The sequence below is a fragment of the Oncorhynchus mykiss genome, chromosome 18 (genome assembly GCF_013265735.2).
Source record: "Oncorhynchus mykiss isolate Arlee chromosome 18, USDA_OmykA_1.1, whole genome shotgun sequence".
NCBI lineage: Eukaryota > Metazoa > Chordata > Actinopteri > Salmoniformes > Salmonidae > Oncorhynchus > Oncorhynchus mykiss.
Window position 1 is genome coordinate 20,001,913 of NC_048582.1, and position 13,274 is coordinate 20,015,186.

Here is a 13,274-nt window from a genome sequence, read left to right on the forward strand (position 1 = left end):
GTGGTAGGCCACACAAGCTCTCAGAACAAAACCACTGAGTGCTGAAGTGCGTAACGTTCAAACTGCCTCTGGAAGCAAGGTCAGCACAAGTCAATGATTACCATGCGGAAGGCCAAGTCGTGTCTTTGACTATCATTAAATGTGAAGACTGTATATTATCAAATCAATTCTCTGTAATTTAATTACGTGATTAAACTAATCAAGTCACTTTAATTAACTAGGAATTTGGGGCACCACGGACAAATGTTAATAGTGTATTCATTTCCCTAATATAACTCTTCAGATATCTTCACATCTTATCAAAAGTCTCTTGTTAATTAATTTTACCTCATCAGTCTCATTACTAAATGTCGCAAACCCTTGGATATCTGCACGAATCCTAGCATAGAATCATGAATCAGCGATATACAAATTGGCTTAATTATTTATTTACTAACTTAATTAATCACAGAATTACATAAACACACACACAATAGGTGATATATTGGTTACTACATGATACAAAGAAAGTCCCTAGCGGACAACCGATATGATGGCTTGGTAGACAAAGGGGTGGGGCAGTTCAAGAAGGAAACACAGAGTGGATTCACAACATACCTAGAAATTGCTAATACTTTGAACATGAACACCCGCTCATTCGAAAAGAAATAGCAATTTACATAATTACGAGTGTCTACCTTTGCTGTCCCTCTCTGCGATTTTCTGGTCCATCTGCTGGATAGTCAGTCGACATGGCGCCTCTGGTTTGTCCACCTGAGATCAAAGTCATACGTTGTTAGAATGGATACTTCAGAGTACCATTCAGAAATGATCTTAGAACGAATGTGTTTACCAGACTAAAGTATTTAAACAGCTACAGTCTGAGTAATTGTTCTTTAGTTTGTAGATTTCTTAGCCATTTCAAGGTGGGAATGATCTCCATGTTCCCTGTCTTGTCCTTTGGCAGAGTTGTAGTTCTTAACCGTTTCAGCATGTAGCGTCAGCTCCATGTTTTCTAGTCTTAACTGTTCGAGACGTCCGGCTTACCGTGGGTCTCTTTGGCACAGTTGCCAATCATTTCAACATGTAGCTACCGCTTCATGTTTTCTGATCTAATGTACATTTTGTCAAGTGGTTTTATACTCTGTGGAAGAAAGGGCCGTTCTATGACGCCGAAGTAAATGTCTGTACTCACGGGGACGTGTCCACTGACTAGTTCAACTTTATTTTAAAAACCCACACTCATTTAGAGGGCTAACATCACATTTCATCTTTTCACAAATAGTTTCATATGTAATCATATACGTTTCACAACATTTAGATGTAAACCCTATAATGGAGAAGTGTACACAACCAAAGACACAGTCATGTGTGTTTTCTGTCCTTCTTGAGATCACCACATGAAACACACTCCACATGACTGTCCCTTAAGTGTCCAAGGACCACTCCCACTCCCTTTTGGCAAGGAGAATGTATTTGTTATTTCTTATGTGAGAGAGGGGGGAGCCACGATGTACACCCAAAAGGGCCACGTCGTGACACATTGTTTTTAAGAGTGTTTAATCATGATTTCTGCTGACATACATAATAGGCTACACTGATTCATGTGTAGAATTGCAGGAAATTACATTTTCAAACTTAAATTTCTCTCTATACAGTCAAGAAGGGGGCAACTAAAACGTTTTGCTGCAAGGTGTGGGGTTGGAGGGGGGGGAACCAAATCTTGCTTAGGGCCCCCAGAAAGCTAGAGCTGGCCCTGACCATGTCAGATCTAGCAAACTAATAAAATATGTCAATATGTCTAGTTAGCCATCTAGTTCATACCCTGAAAGTTAGCTTGTGTCCAAATTTTGTTTGATTTACTTGCCATCCAAAGTGGTGATGACAGAAGTCTGACTGACAACTTTACCAGTACGAGGACTTGCCGATGTCAAGCGTATTCCAAAAGCCTAATCTCTGTTGAAGCAAGCAAGCTGAAGTGCCTTCAGAAAGTATTCACAATCCATTACTTTTTCCACATTTTGTTGTGTTACAGCCTGAATACAAAATGTATTAAATTGAGATTTTGTGTCACTGGCCTGCACACAATACTCCATAATATCGAAGTGGGATGTATGGTTTCAGAAAGTTTACAAATTAATTCAAATGAAAAGCTGAAATGTCTTGAGTAAATAAGTATTCAACCCCTTTGTTATGCCATGATTGTGTGTAGATTGAGGAGATGGAGGGGGGATTCATCAATTTTAGAACAATGTGTAACAAAATATGGAAAAAGTAAAGTGGTCTGAATACTTTCCGAATACTTTTTAAGTTGGACTTAAAGGGTAGTGTAGCACTAAAAGCACTCCCTCTATGCAGAATGTAAATGTTTATGGTTCAACTCTCTTCAGATAGGCCAGTTCAACTAATTAACAAGAATAGCAGTACAGCAAATATTTTATCTTTATTTAACTAGGCAAGTCAGTTAAGAACAAATTCTTGGATGGATAACTGCCTTGTTCAAGGGCAGAGGAACAGATTTTTACCTGGTCAGCTCGGGGATTCGATCTTGCAACCTTTCGGTTACTATTCCAATGCTCTAACCACTAGGCTACCTGCTGCCCCAAATGTGAATCAGCTTTCAGATAATTAATTGAAGGTGGTGTGAAGGTGGTGTGTGTCTGCATGGTTTCTTATCCACCGAGGGCCAGTGTGGTAGGGTTTTGTTCTATCCAAACAAAATCACACCTGATTCAACTAATCAAGTCTTGATTGAAGTCTTTGATTAGTTGAATCAGGGTTTTGTTCTAACCACTGGTTAGAACTAAAGCCTAAGTGTACATTATCTGTGCATACAATTGGACATCCCCCTGTTATGAGTGCTACGTTAATTTTTTTAAATTAGGCAAGTCAGTTATGAACAAATTGTTATTTACATTGACGGCCTAGGAACAGTGGGTTTAACTGCCTTGTTCAGGGGCAGAACGACAGATTTTTACCTTGTCAGCTCGGGGATTCGATCCACCAACCTTTAACCACTAGGCTACCTGCCATCCCAAAATGTAATGACATGGTAATGATCAGTTTATTTGAATAACTTTAGGGTAAATTCATATAATCACATTTTACATAAGAAATGTCAGCTTGTACATTTTGAACATTTGGAGATGAATTATATTAGAGGTGGGCTTTTTTTGGAACACACATGGGCTGAAAGGGTACATTCAGTACCCATTAAGCCCAGTCTGGACTTTTCACATATTTTATCAAATATTTGTGTCTCTTGTTAAAAAATGTTAAGTAAAGACAAAAGACTTGATCAAAGATTAATCTCCACTTTATTTGTTATTTGATCTCTCTAAAAAAAATATGTGTGCAGTATGTGTTTAGAAATGTCTAAACTTAGATTTTGGTGGGTTTATTAGGTACACTTACCATATCAACAATAGGTTAATAAAACAAATACTAAAATATAGTTTTGGGGTGGAATTTTCCTTTAAGTGTCAGTGGTCTCTTTTAAAAATACCACTATCTGGATATTCTCTGCTGTTACATGCTCATTTCAAGTATCAAAACCCAAAATATGGTTGTACTTGTATTACTCTTGTTTATATTTCTATTGTCTTTTGAGTCTTGTAAACAATCAATGTAAAGCATCTATTACATTTGAGAGAAGTTCCATTTCTCCAGCCCCATCCTTCAGTGGAAGTGGTGTGGCTGACCACAGACCCCAGACAATGCTGCCTGATTATCCATTCAGTGTTTTCCAGGGTTAGAAAACACCACAAAATCAGTAGAGCAAAGCAAGCAAACTGATCACAGGTCAGTCAAAAAAGTTAACCTTCTATCCCATGAGCCGTACTAGAGTTCAGAGAGAATGTTGCACAGTGTTGATGCACAGTATGATGAACTGGTTGTTTTGAGCACAATGAAGATTTGTGATTTGACACATCCCGATCTGAATGTGCCATTCCACACTGTTCATGCTCTTTCAAGCTGAAAACTGAAAAACAAGGTAACAGTAGTTAGGTTTCCATCCAATTAGTGACAGATTTCCATGTGAATATAAAAATAATCTGCCTTTTGCCATTAAATTCCCATATAATGAATGGGAATTCAGTACATGGGTGCACATTTTGGTTTTTCCCTATCACTACACAGCAGATTTAAAATATTCAAAGCTTGATGATGAGTTGGTTATTTGAATCAGCTGTGTAATGGCAGGGGGAAAAACTAAATGTGCACCCAGGGGGGACTCCAGGACCGAGTTTGGGAAACCCTGCTTTATTAACAAAGCTCACAGATGCAGTGTGGGTCGGCTGTCTACATTAGGAGATTATTATGGATAACAGCGAAATTATTTGTCAAACGGCAGCCAAGCTTCATTCATGTCACCAGAATAAGACCCTCAATATTTATTGGAAAGGAGCATCAAACTCATCACCTTGCAAATTCAGCACCCTGTGAAGTTCATCATAATTGATTTAATCTGTAGCTTAATAAACTGCATGCTTTCCTGAGTCGTAGTGGGAGGACCACACAACATATCACCATAAATACATTTTACCAACAGATGGATCCCACCATGTCGAACTAAATGTGTTCTGTCGACATTTATACAATTGTGCCGGCGTCGTTTGTGGTACTGAGAAAGGGGTAAAGTTCACAGTGCTCCTTGCATTTAGATGTAAAAACATTGTTCTTGCATGCATATTGATCACGCAACAGTTACCACCTGTAATAGAATATTCTTTGTTCCATACTAATTCCTATATCAGTGACACTGCTGAGAGAGAGTGGCTGAGGTCACGTAAAGTTGGCAGACACAACTAAAACAAATGAGCTATTGGTTAACACTTAAACCCTGAAGCAGTCATTCGTAAAAAGATAAAGCTACTTATTTAAGGTACATTTAATTTGTTACTCTTCAACCAAGTTGTCGTAGGGCAGTGCCAACAAACAAGGCCAGTTGAATTCTTCCAAAAACCAGGCCCTTCTACTACATGTATATCCTAATAAAAAATAAAAAACATAAAGCAGAACATTTAGTACAGTGCATTTTGACGTTGGGGTTCATGGATGAAATGTTGCTCATACACATCCACTTCCTATTTTGTGAGTTCTCTTTCCTCAATCTGCATTGGTTAATTATTGCATTAGTTCATTTCTTATTGCACTGGCTAATTAATACATTGGTTAATTATTGCATTAGTTCATTTCTTATTGCACTGGCTAATTAATACATTGGTTAATTAATGCATTGGTTAATTGATTCATTGGTTAATTAACCTGCTCTGTCTCTCTCTCCCCTCCTTTTTCTTCTCTATCAGTTGGGTAACCCCTTTATTCAGTATTGGAAATAAGCGGAGGCTAGAGGAAGATGACATGTACCAAGTGCTTCCCGATGATGCTTCTCAGGGCCTGGGAGAGGAACTACAGAGGTATGACATACTGTGGCCCAGCTCTATTTTGCTCCCTAGGACCTAGCCCTATCCCCTAGGACATTGCCCTATCCCCTAGCCTAGCCCTTTCCTTCTAGCCTAGCCCTTTCCCTCTTCATTGTTTACATCCCTTATGGTATTTTTTTGTTTGGTTTTCTGAGCATTGAGAGATTACCTTCCCTGGCTCCATTTGAAGTTTCATGTTAAACACTGAATTTAGCACCATGTGTATTTATGCTCCAAATAGCCCGAAATAGAGATTATGAAAATATTAATGGCCTGTGTTCTGTTTTCTGATCATAATCTAACAATGTGCTAATCTTTACAGATATTGGGATAAGGAGGTTCGAATGGCTGCCAAGGAACTGCGGATGCCCAAACTCACCAAAGCCATCGTGAAGTGCTATGGGAAACCCTACGCAGTGCTGGGGATCTTTAGTTTCACCGTAGTATGTAGAAATATATGTTTTCCTGTTCTTGAAAATAACATTTGACCTATGTACCTACAGTACGTGGTGAGTGGGTTATAAGGTTGAAGTGGGAAGTTTCAATACACCTTAGCCAAATACATTTAAACTCAGTTTCACAGTTCCTGACCTTTAATCCTAGTAAAAATTCCCTGTCTTAGGTCAGTTAGATCACCACTTTATTTTAAGAATGTGAAATGTCAGAATAATAGTTGAGAGAATTCTTTATTTCAGCTTTTATTTATTTCATCACATTCCCAGTGGGTCAGAAGTTTACATACACTCAATTAGTATTTGGTAGAATTGCCTTTAAATTGTTTAACTTGGGTGAAACGTTTTGGGTAGCCTTCCACAACCTTCCCACAATAAGTTGGGTGAATTTTGGCCCATTCCTCCTGAGAGCTGGTGTAACTGAGTCAGGTTTGTAGGCCTCCTTGCTCGCACATGCTTTTTCAGTTTTGCCCACAAATCTTCTATAGGATTGAGGTCAGGGCTTTGTGATGGCCACTCCAATACCTTGACTTTGTTGTCCTTAAGCTATTTTGCCACAACTTTGGAAGTATGCTTGGGGTCATTGTCCATTTGGAAGACCCATCTGCGACTAAGCTTTAACTTCCTGACTGATGTCTTGAGATATTCCTTCAATATATCCACATAATTTTCCTACCTCATGACGCCATCTATTTTGTGAAGTGCACCAGTCCCTCCTGCAGCAAAGCACCCCCACAACACGATGCTGCCACCCCCGTGCTTCACGGTTGGGAAGGTGATCTTCAGCTTGCAAGCTTCCCCCTTTTTCCTCTAAACATAACGATGGTCATCAGTATATCCATATACAGTGGGGCAAAAAAGTGTTTAGTCAGCCACCAATTGTGCAAGTTCTCCCACTTAAAAAGATGAGAGAGGCCTGTAATTTTCATCATAGTTACACTTCAACTATGACAGACAAAATGAGAAAAAAAATCCAGAAAATCACAATGTAGGTTTTTTTAATGAATTTATTTGCAAATTATGGTGGAAAATAAGTATTTGGTCAATAACAAAAGTTTATCTCAATACTTTGTTAAATACCCTTTGTTGGCAATGACAGAGGTCAAATGTTTTCTGTAAGTCTTCACAAAGGTTTTCACACACACTGTTGCTGGTATTTTGGCCCATTCCTCCATGCAGATCTCCTCTAGAGCAGTGATGTTTTGGGGCTGTTGCTGGGCAACATGGAGTTTCAACTCCCTCCAAAGATTTTCTATGGGGTTAAGATCTGAAGACTGGCTAGGCCACTCCAGGACCTTGAAATGCTTCTTACGAATCCACTCCTTCGTTGCCCGGGCGGTGTGTTTGGGATCATTGTCATGCTGAAAGACCCAGCCACGTTTCATCTTCAATGCCCTTGCTGATGGAAGGAGGTTTTCACTCAAAATCTCACGATACATGGTCCCATTCATTCTTTACTTTACACGGATCAGTCATCCTAGTCCCTTTGCAGAAAAACAGCCCCAAAGCATGATTTACACCCCCATGCTTCACAGTAGGTATGGTGTTCTTTGGGTGCAACTCAGCATTCTTTGTCCTCCAAACACGACGAGTTGAGTTTTTACCAAAAAGTTATATTTGGGTTTCATCTGACCATATGACATTCTCCCAATCTTCTTCTTCAAACCAAGCTGCTTATCTATTGCAGATTCTGTCTTCCCAGCCTGATGCAAGTCTACAATTTTGTTTCTGGTGTCCTTTGACAGCTATTTGGTCTTGGCCATAGTGGAGTTTGGAGTGTGACTGTTTGAGGTTGTGGACAGGTGTCTTTTATACTGATAACAAGTTCAAACAGGTACCATTAATACAGGTAACGAGTGGAGAACAGAGGAGCCTCTTAAAGAAGTTACAGGTCTGTGAGAGCCAGAAATCTTGCTTGTTTGTAGGTGACCAAATACTTTTTTCCACCATAATTTGCAAATAAGTTCATTAAAAATCCTACAATGTGATTTTCTGGATTCTTTTTCTCATTTTGTCTGTCATAGTTGAAGTGTACCTATGATGAAAATTACAGTCCTCTCTCATCTTTTTAAGTGGGAGAACTTGCACAATTGGTGGCTGACTAAATACTTTTTTGCCCCACTGTATGTCAGCTTTTACAGTGTAAATAAGTGGATTTGAGTTCAGGTTGAAATCGCTCTACCTCTCTTAATCCCCCGATAGGAGGTGGTTAAGGTGATCCAGCCAGTGTTCTTGGGAAAGCTGATCCAGTACTTTGAGAAGTATGATCCTGATAATATGGATGCGCTGTATGAGGCCTTTGGCTACGCTGCTGGTATCTCTCTGTCCACTGTTGCGCTGACTGTTCTCCAAATTCATTATTACTACCACGTCCTGAGGACCGGCATGAAGATACGAGTGGCCATGTGTCACATGATCTACAATAAGGTCATTCTACGCTGCATACTTGCATACAGCATTTTACAAATTAAAATCTTCAAGAACAATTTACTAGTAAATTTAATTCCCCCATAGGCCCTGTGTCTCAGCAGTGCAGCGATGGGAAGAACAACCACAGGCCAAATAGTGAACCTGCTATCCAACGATGTCAACAGGTTTGATGAGGTAAAAGCAGGAAGTGCATGAAGACATGCGGTTACTTTGGATGAAATGGTTGAGCACATCATCACCCTTCATTCCATAGGTTTCTGAAGAGTTATGGCTCTAGCTTATATAACAATTGACCATTTGTCAAATGTACAGGAATGGAATGCACCAATATCTGGAATGTCTTCGAGCCGTCTGTCATCCTTTCCTGGCAACTAAAGTACATATGTTAAATCCACAGAGAGAACAAAGTCATGGATGAATGGAAAATGCAGATGGTTGCTTAGCACAAATGTTTACAATAGTCCGACGCTAAACTCAAAGCAGACTGAAAGAATATAAATGTATATAACATGGGGAGCCCATGCAGCTTCTTCAGTGGTATGGCCTCTGTATTAGGTCATGAATCCAGCTCGAAGGATCATATCATCTATGTTGTGCTAAATGCAACTACTTAGAAACATTAACAGCTACATTAACCAAGGATCACTGGTCTTTGCAGGTGACCACCAATCTGCACTACCTCTGGATAGCACCTCTGCAGGCTGTGGTGGTTATCAGCCTCCTGTGGTATGAGATTGGCCCGTCGTGCCTGGCAGGCGTGGCTGTCCTTTTGTTCCTCATGCCACTACAGACCATGTTTGGAAAACTCTTCGGCTCCCTCAGGTGAATTACATACGTTACATGACATGGTTTGAACTTAGAGTGGGGTCTTCTTGAGAAAAGTTGACCTTGTCCTTATCTATAGGGGGCAACGTTTTTCAGTGAGTTGCTCCTATGCTAAAGTGATTATGTCAGGGCTTCCTGTTAAATGGTAACCCATAGGTCAACCTATATGTTAATGATGTGCTTGTTTTAAACCACTTTTTAGTTTTGACTAATAATTTACCTCTTGGAACACTCTAAGCACGTGTGAAGAAAAGTTAGCTTCAAATGTTGGCTGGCATATTGACTGACAATTGAACCGTGAACTCTTGCTTTGGCAGCTGTTCACACGATCAAGGACACAAGTAGTGGAAGTAATAGTTTTTATTAGGCGTTATGAAACCCTAAAGCAATGCAGACTTCTCTGATTCTAGGAAAGAGTTATCTTAATTAAATGCAATTGAAACATTGCCGTTAGTTCGTTAAACCTTGGAAACGTCAGAAGTTTTTGTTCACAAGGAGATATGTCTGAACTGACTGAGGGAACTCCTTTCCTTGCAGGAGTAAAACTGCTGTCCTCACAGACAGTAGAATACGCACCATGAATGAAGTGGTGTCTGGAATCAGGATCATCAAAATGTATGCCTGGGAAAAGCCCTTCTCAGCACTGGTCAATGAAGTCCGAAGGTAAAAACTACAGTAGTAACATAAATTGTACAGTTGAAGTTGGAAGTTTGCATACACTTAGGTTGGAGTCATTAAAACTTGTTTTTCAACCACTCCACAAATTTCTTGTTAACAAACTATAGTTTTGGCAAGTCGGTTAGGACATCTTGTGCATGACACAAGTCATTTTTCTAACAATTGTTTACAGGCAGAATATTTTACATAATTCACTATATAACAATTCCAGTATGTCAGAAGTTTACAGTGCCTTTAAACAGCTTGGACAATTCCATAAATGATGTCATGGCTTTAGAAGCTTCTGATAGGCTAATTGACATATTTTGAGTCAATTGGAGGTGTACCTGTGGATGTATTTCAAGGCCTACCTTCAAGCTCAGTGCCTCTTTGCTTGACATCATGGGAAAATCAAAAGAAATCAACCAAGACCTCAACCGTCATACTGCTCAGGAAGGAGACCCGTTCTGTCTCCTAGAGATGAACGTACTGTGTTGCGAAAAGTGCAAATCAATCCCAGAACAACAGCAAAGGACCTTGTGAAGATGCTGGAGGAAATAGTTCCGAAAGCTTCAATATCCACAGTTAAATGAGTCCTATATCGACATAACCTGAAAGGCCGCTCAGCACGGAAGAAGCCATTTGCTCCAAAACCGCCATAAAAAAGCCAGACTACGGTTTGCAACTGCACATGGGGACAAAGATCGTACTTTTTGGAGAAATGTCCTCTGGTGTGATGAAACAAAAATAGAACTGTTTGGCCATGATGACCATCGTTATGTTTAGAGGAAAAAAGTGGATGCTTGCAAGCCGACGAACACCATCCCAACTGTGAAGCACGGGGGTGCAAAGTCAAGGTATTGGATTTACCATCACAAAGCCCTGACGTTAATCCTATAGAAAATGTGTGGGCAGAACTGAAAAGGCGTGTGTGAGCAAGGAGGCCTACAAACCTGGCTCAGTTACACCAGCTCTGTCAGGAGGAACTTATTGTGGGAAACTTGTGGAAGGCTAGCCAAAACGTTTCACCCAAGTTAAACAATTTGATGTGTATGTAAACTTCTGACCCATTGGGAATGTGATGAAAGAAATAAAAGCTGAAATAAATCAATCACTCTACTATTATTCTGACATTTCAGGTTCTTAAAATAAAGTGGTGATCCTAACTGACCTAAGACAGGGATTTTTGCTAGGATTAAATGTAAGTAATTGTGAAAAACTGAGTTTAAATGTATTTGGCTACGATGTATGTAAACTTCAGACTTCAACTGTATATGTTTATTTCTATTAGCTGGATACACAAAAGGTATGACTAACCAACGACCCTCAGCTAGATGCGACCAATCCCTTTAACATTCTCATTCCTTGTACTGTCCCAGTCTTTTGTCTTGATGGTGGCACTGTGGAGCGATGGTGCTTGAACCCCACCATGGCTGCTTGCGGCTATATTTTTTCAATGTGAATTTCCCTTCTGGGACAATTAGATGTATTGAAAATAACTTTTGCATGTTTGCAACTGTTGTTTTCAAAGGGGGATATGGGTCATTCCACCAAATTAATACATTTTGTGTAATGTAACTTTGGCATTTTTGGCAGGATTTCACCTAATTTGAACATTCTGCCATTCCAATGCTTCTCACAGTTGTCTTGTTGGCTGGATGTCCTTTGGTTGGTGGACCCTTCTTCATACACACACGTTCAACTGAAAGGGAAATCCATCAAAAAACAGTAATTCCTTAAATTTATAGTGTTAAATAACACTGAGAACAATATTTTTTGTGAACAAATGTTTAATTTTGGTGTTATAATAAGGTTGGTAGAAACATGGAAAATCTTTGTGGAAATCGGTCCCAGCTCAAGTCGATTACAAAATCCACAATGCAATGATCTCTCTATTGGCTGGCTGGCTTGCTAGCTTTGTAGCACACAATAATACCAAAGACAATATCAGCATGTAAAGTAGCTACTGCAGTTAGAGTATATATTTACATAGTTCAAAGTGACATTCGTTATAAAATGGATGTTTTGGCGGTTTTCGTTCTTTGCGTTCAATGATACTGAATTCCTATCTGCAGACTAGTAATTAGTATCAAGACTTGTTCTTATTCTGTCAGTATCAATAGACTGTACAGGCATACACCTACAAGGGTCCTAAAATTCCAAATCAAATAGCTAAATGATCCATGTTATGACCCCCCCCCCCTCTCTCTTTCATTCTTCTCTCAGGGAAGAGATCTCCAAGATCATGTCAAGCTCCTACCTGCGAGGCCTCAACATGGTCTCCTTCTTTGCGGCCAGTAAGATCATAGTCTTCATCACCTTCGCCGTCTACGTCCTCCTGGGGAACACCATCTCAGCCAGCCGGGTGTTTGTGGCAGTGTCTCTGTATGGTGTCATCAAGATCACAGTGACCCTCTTCTTCCCACAGGCCATTGAGAAGGTGTTCGAGACCATCATCAGTATCCGCAGGATCAAGGTACTCTATAGATCATCTGGCACAAAATGGCTGCTGTGCCTCACCTAGGTGCAATGAGTTCTTGTGGTTTAGTAAGGTTTGTTTGGCTGCATCATCTCTCTGTTGACCCACAGAATTTCCTTCTGTTGGATGAGATTGAGAGACCCAACATAAGATTCACCTTGGAGGAAAAGAAAGACGCCTCTGTTGAGATCAAGGACTTAATTTGCTACTGGGACAAGGTGAATATTCTGATCAAATGTTGAATGTCCAAATGTTGATGTACAAAACAAGAAGAAGCCTGTCCTGTGTGATAGCTTCATGTATTGCTATGAAATGTCCCTTTCCTCTCTCTGTCTCCAGTGTCTGGACGCCCCATCTCTCCAGAACCTGTCACTCACAGTGAAGTCGGAGCAGCTCGTTGCTGTCATTGGACCTGTGGGGTCTGGAAAGGTCAGAGGTCATGCACAGTACATATTACACTACATATACATACGTTTGTGAACACCCCTTCAAATTCAGCTATTTTAGCCACACCCGTGCTGACAGGTGTACAGTGCCTTGCGAAAGTATTCGGCCCCCTTGAACTTTGCGACCTTTTGCCACATTTCAGGCTTCAAACATAGATATAACAAGATACAAGATAACAAGATATAAAACTGTATTTTTTTGTGAAGAATCAACAACAAGTGGGACACAATCATGAAGTGGAACGACATTTATTGGATATTTCAAACTTTTTTAACAAATCAAAAAATGAAAAATTGGGCGTGCAAAACTATTCAGCCCCCTTAAGTTAATACTTTGTAGCGCCACCTTTTGCTGCGATTACAGCTGTAAGTCGCTTGGGGTATGTCTCTATCAGTTTTGCACATCGAGAGACTGACATTTTTTCCCATTCCTTCTTGCAAAACAGCTCGAGCTCAGTGAGGTTGGATGGAGAGCATTTGTGAACAGCAGTTTTCAGTTCTTTCCACAGATTCTCGATTGGGTGTGTGGTTGGCCACACAAGCTCACAGAACGGGATTGGCTAGTGCTGAAGCTCGTAGC

The 13,274-nt window shown here is 40.1% G+C and overlaps 1 protein-coding gene across 6 annotated transcripts in view; it reads left to right on the forward strand.

Moving 5' to 3' along the window:
• LOC110495777 (multidrug resistance-associated protein 4) overlaps positions 1–13,274 on the forward strand; it is a 56,496-nt gene that overhangs the window by 9,354 nt on the left and 33,868 nt on the right. For 4 of the 6 annotated variants that reach the window (XM_021571201.2, XM_036952230.1, XM_021571200.2 and 1 more), the window contains 9 exons: positions 5,289–5,399; positions 5,728–5,848; positions 8,060–8,284; positions 8,372–8,461; positions 8,946–9,109; positions 9,650–9,775; positions 11,996–12,245; positions 12,359–12,466; positions 12,588–12,677. In XM_021571201.2, coding sequence (XP_021426876.2) covers positions 5,289–5,399; positions 5,728–5,848; positions 8,060–8,284; positions 8,372–8,461; positions 8,946–9,109; positions 9,650–9,775; positions 11,996–12,245; positions 12,359–12,466; positions 12,588–12,677 — 1,285 coding nt within the window. Of the gene's footprint in view, positions 1–5,288; positions 5,400–5,727; positions 5,849–8,059; positions 8,285–8,371; positions 8,462–8,945; positions 9,110–9,649; positions 9,776–11,411; positions 11,498–11,995; positions 12,246–12,358; positions 12,467–12,587; positions 12,678–13,274 lie in introns of all 6 variants that reach the window. The other 2 variants (XM_021571202.2, XM_036952232.1) reach the window with 2 other exon arrangements.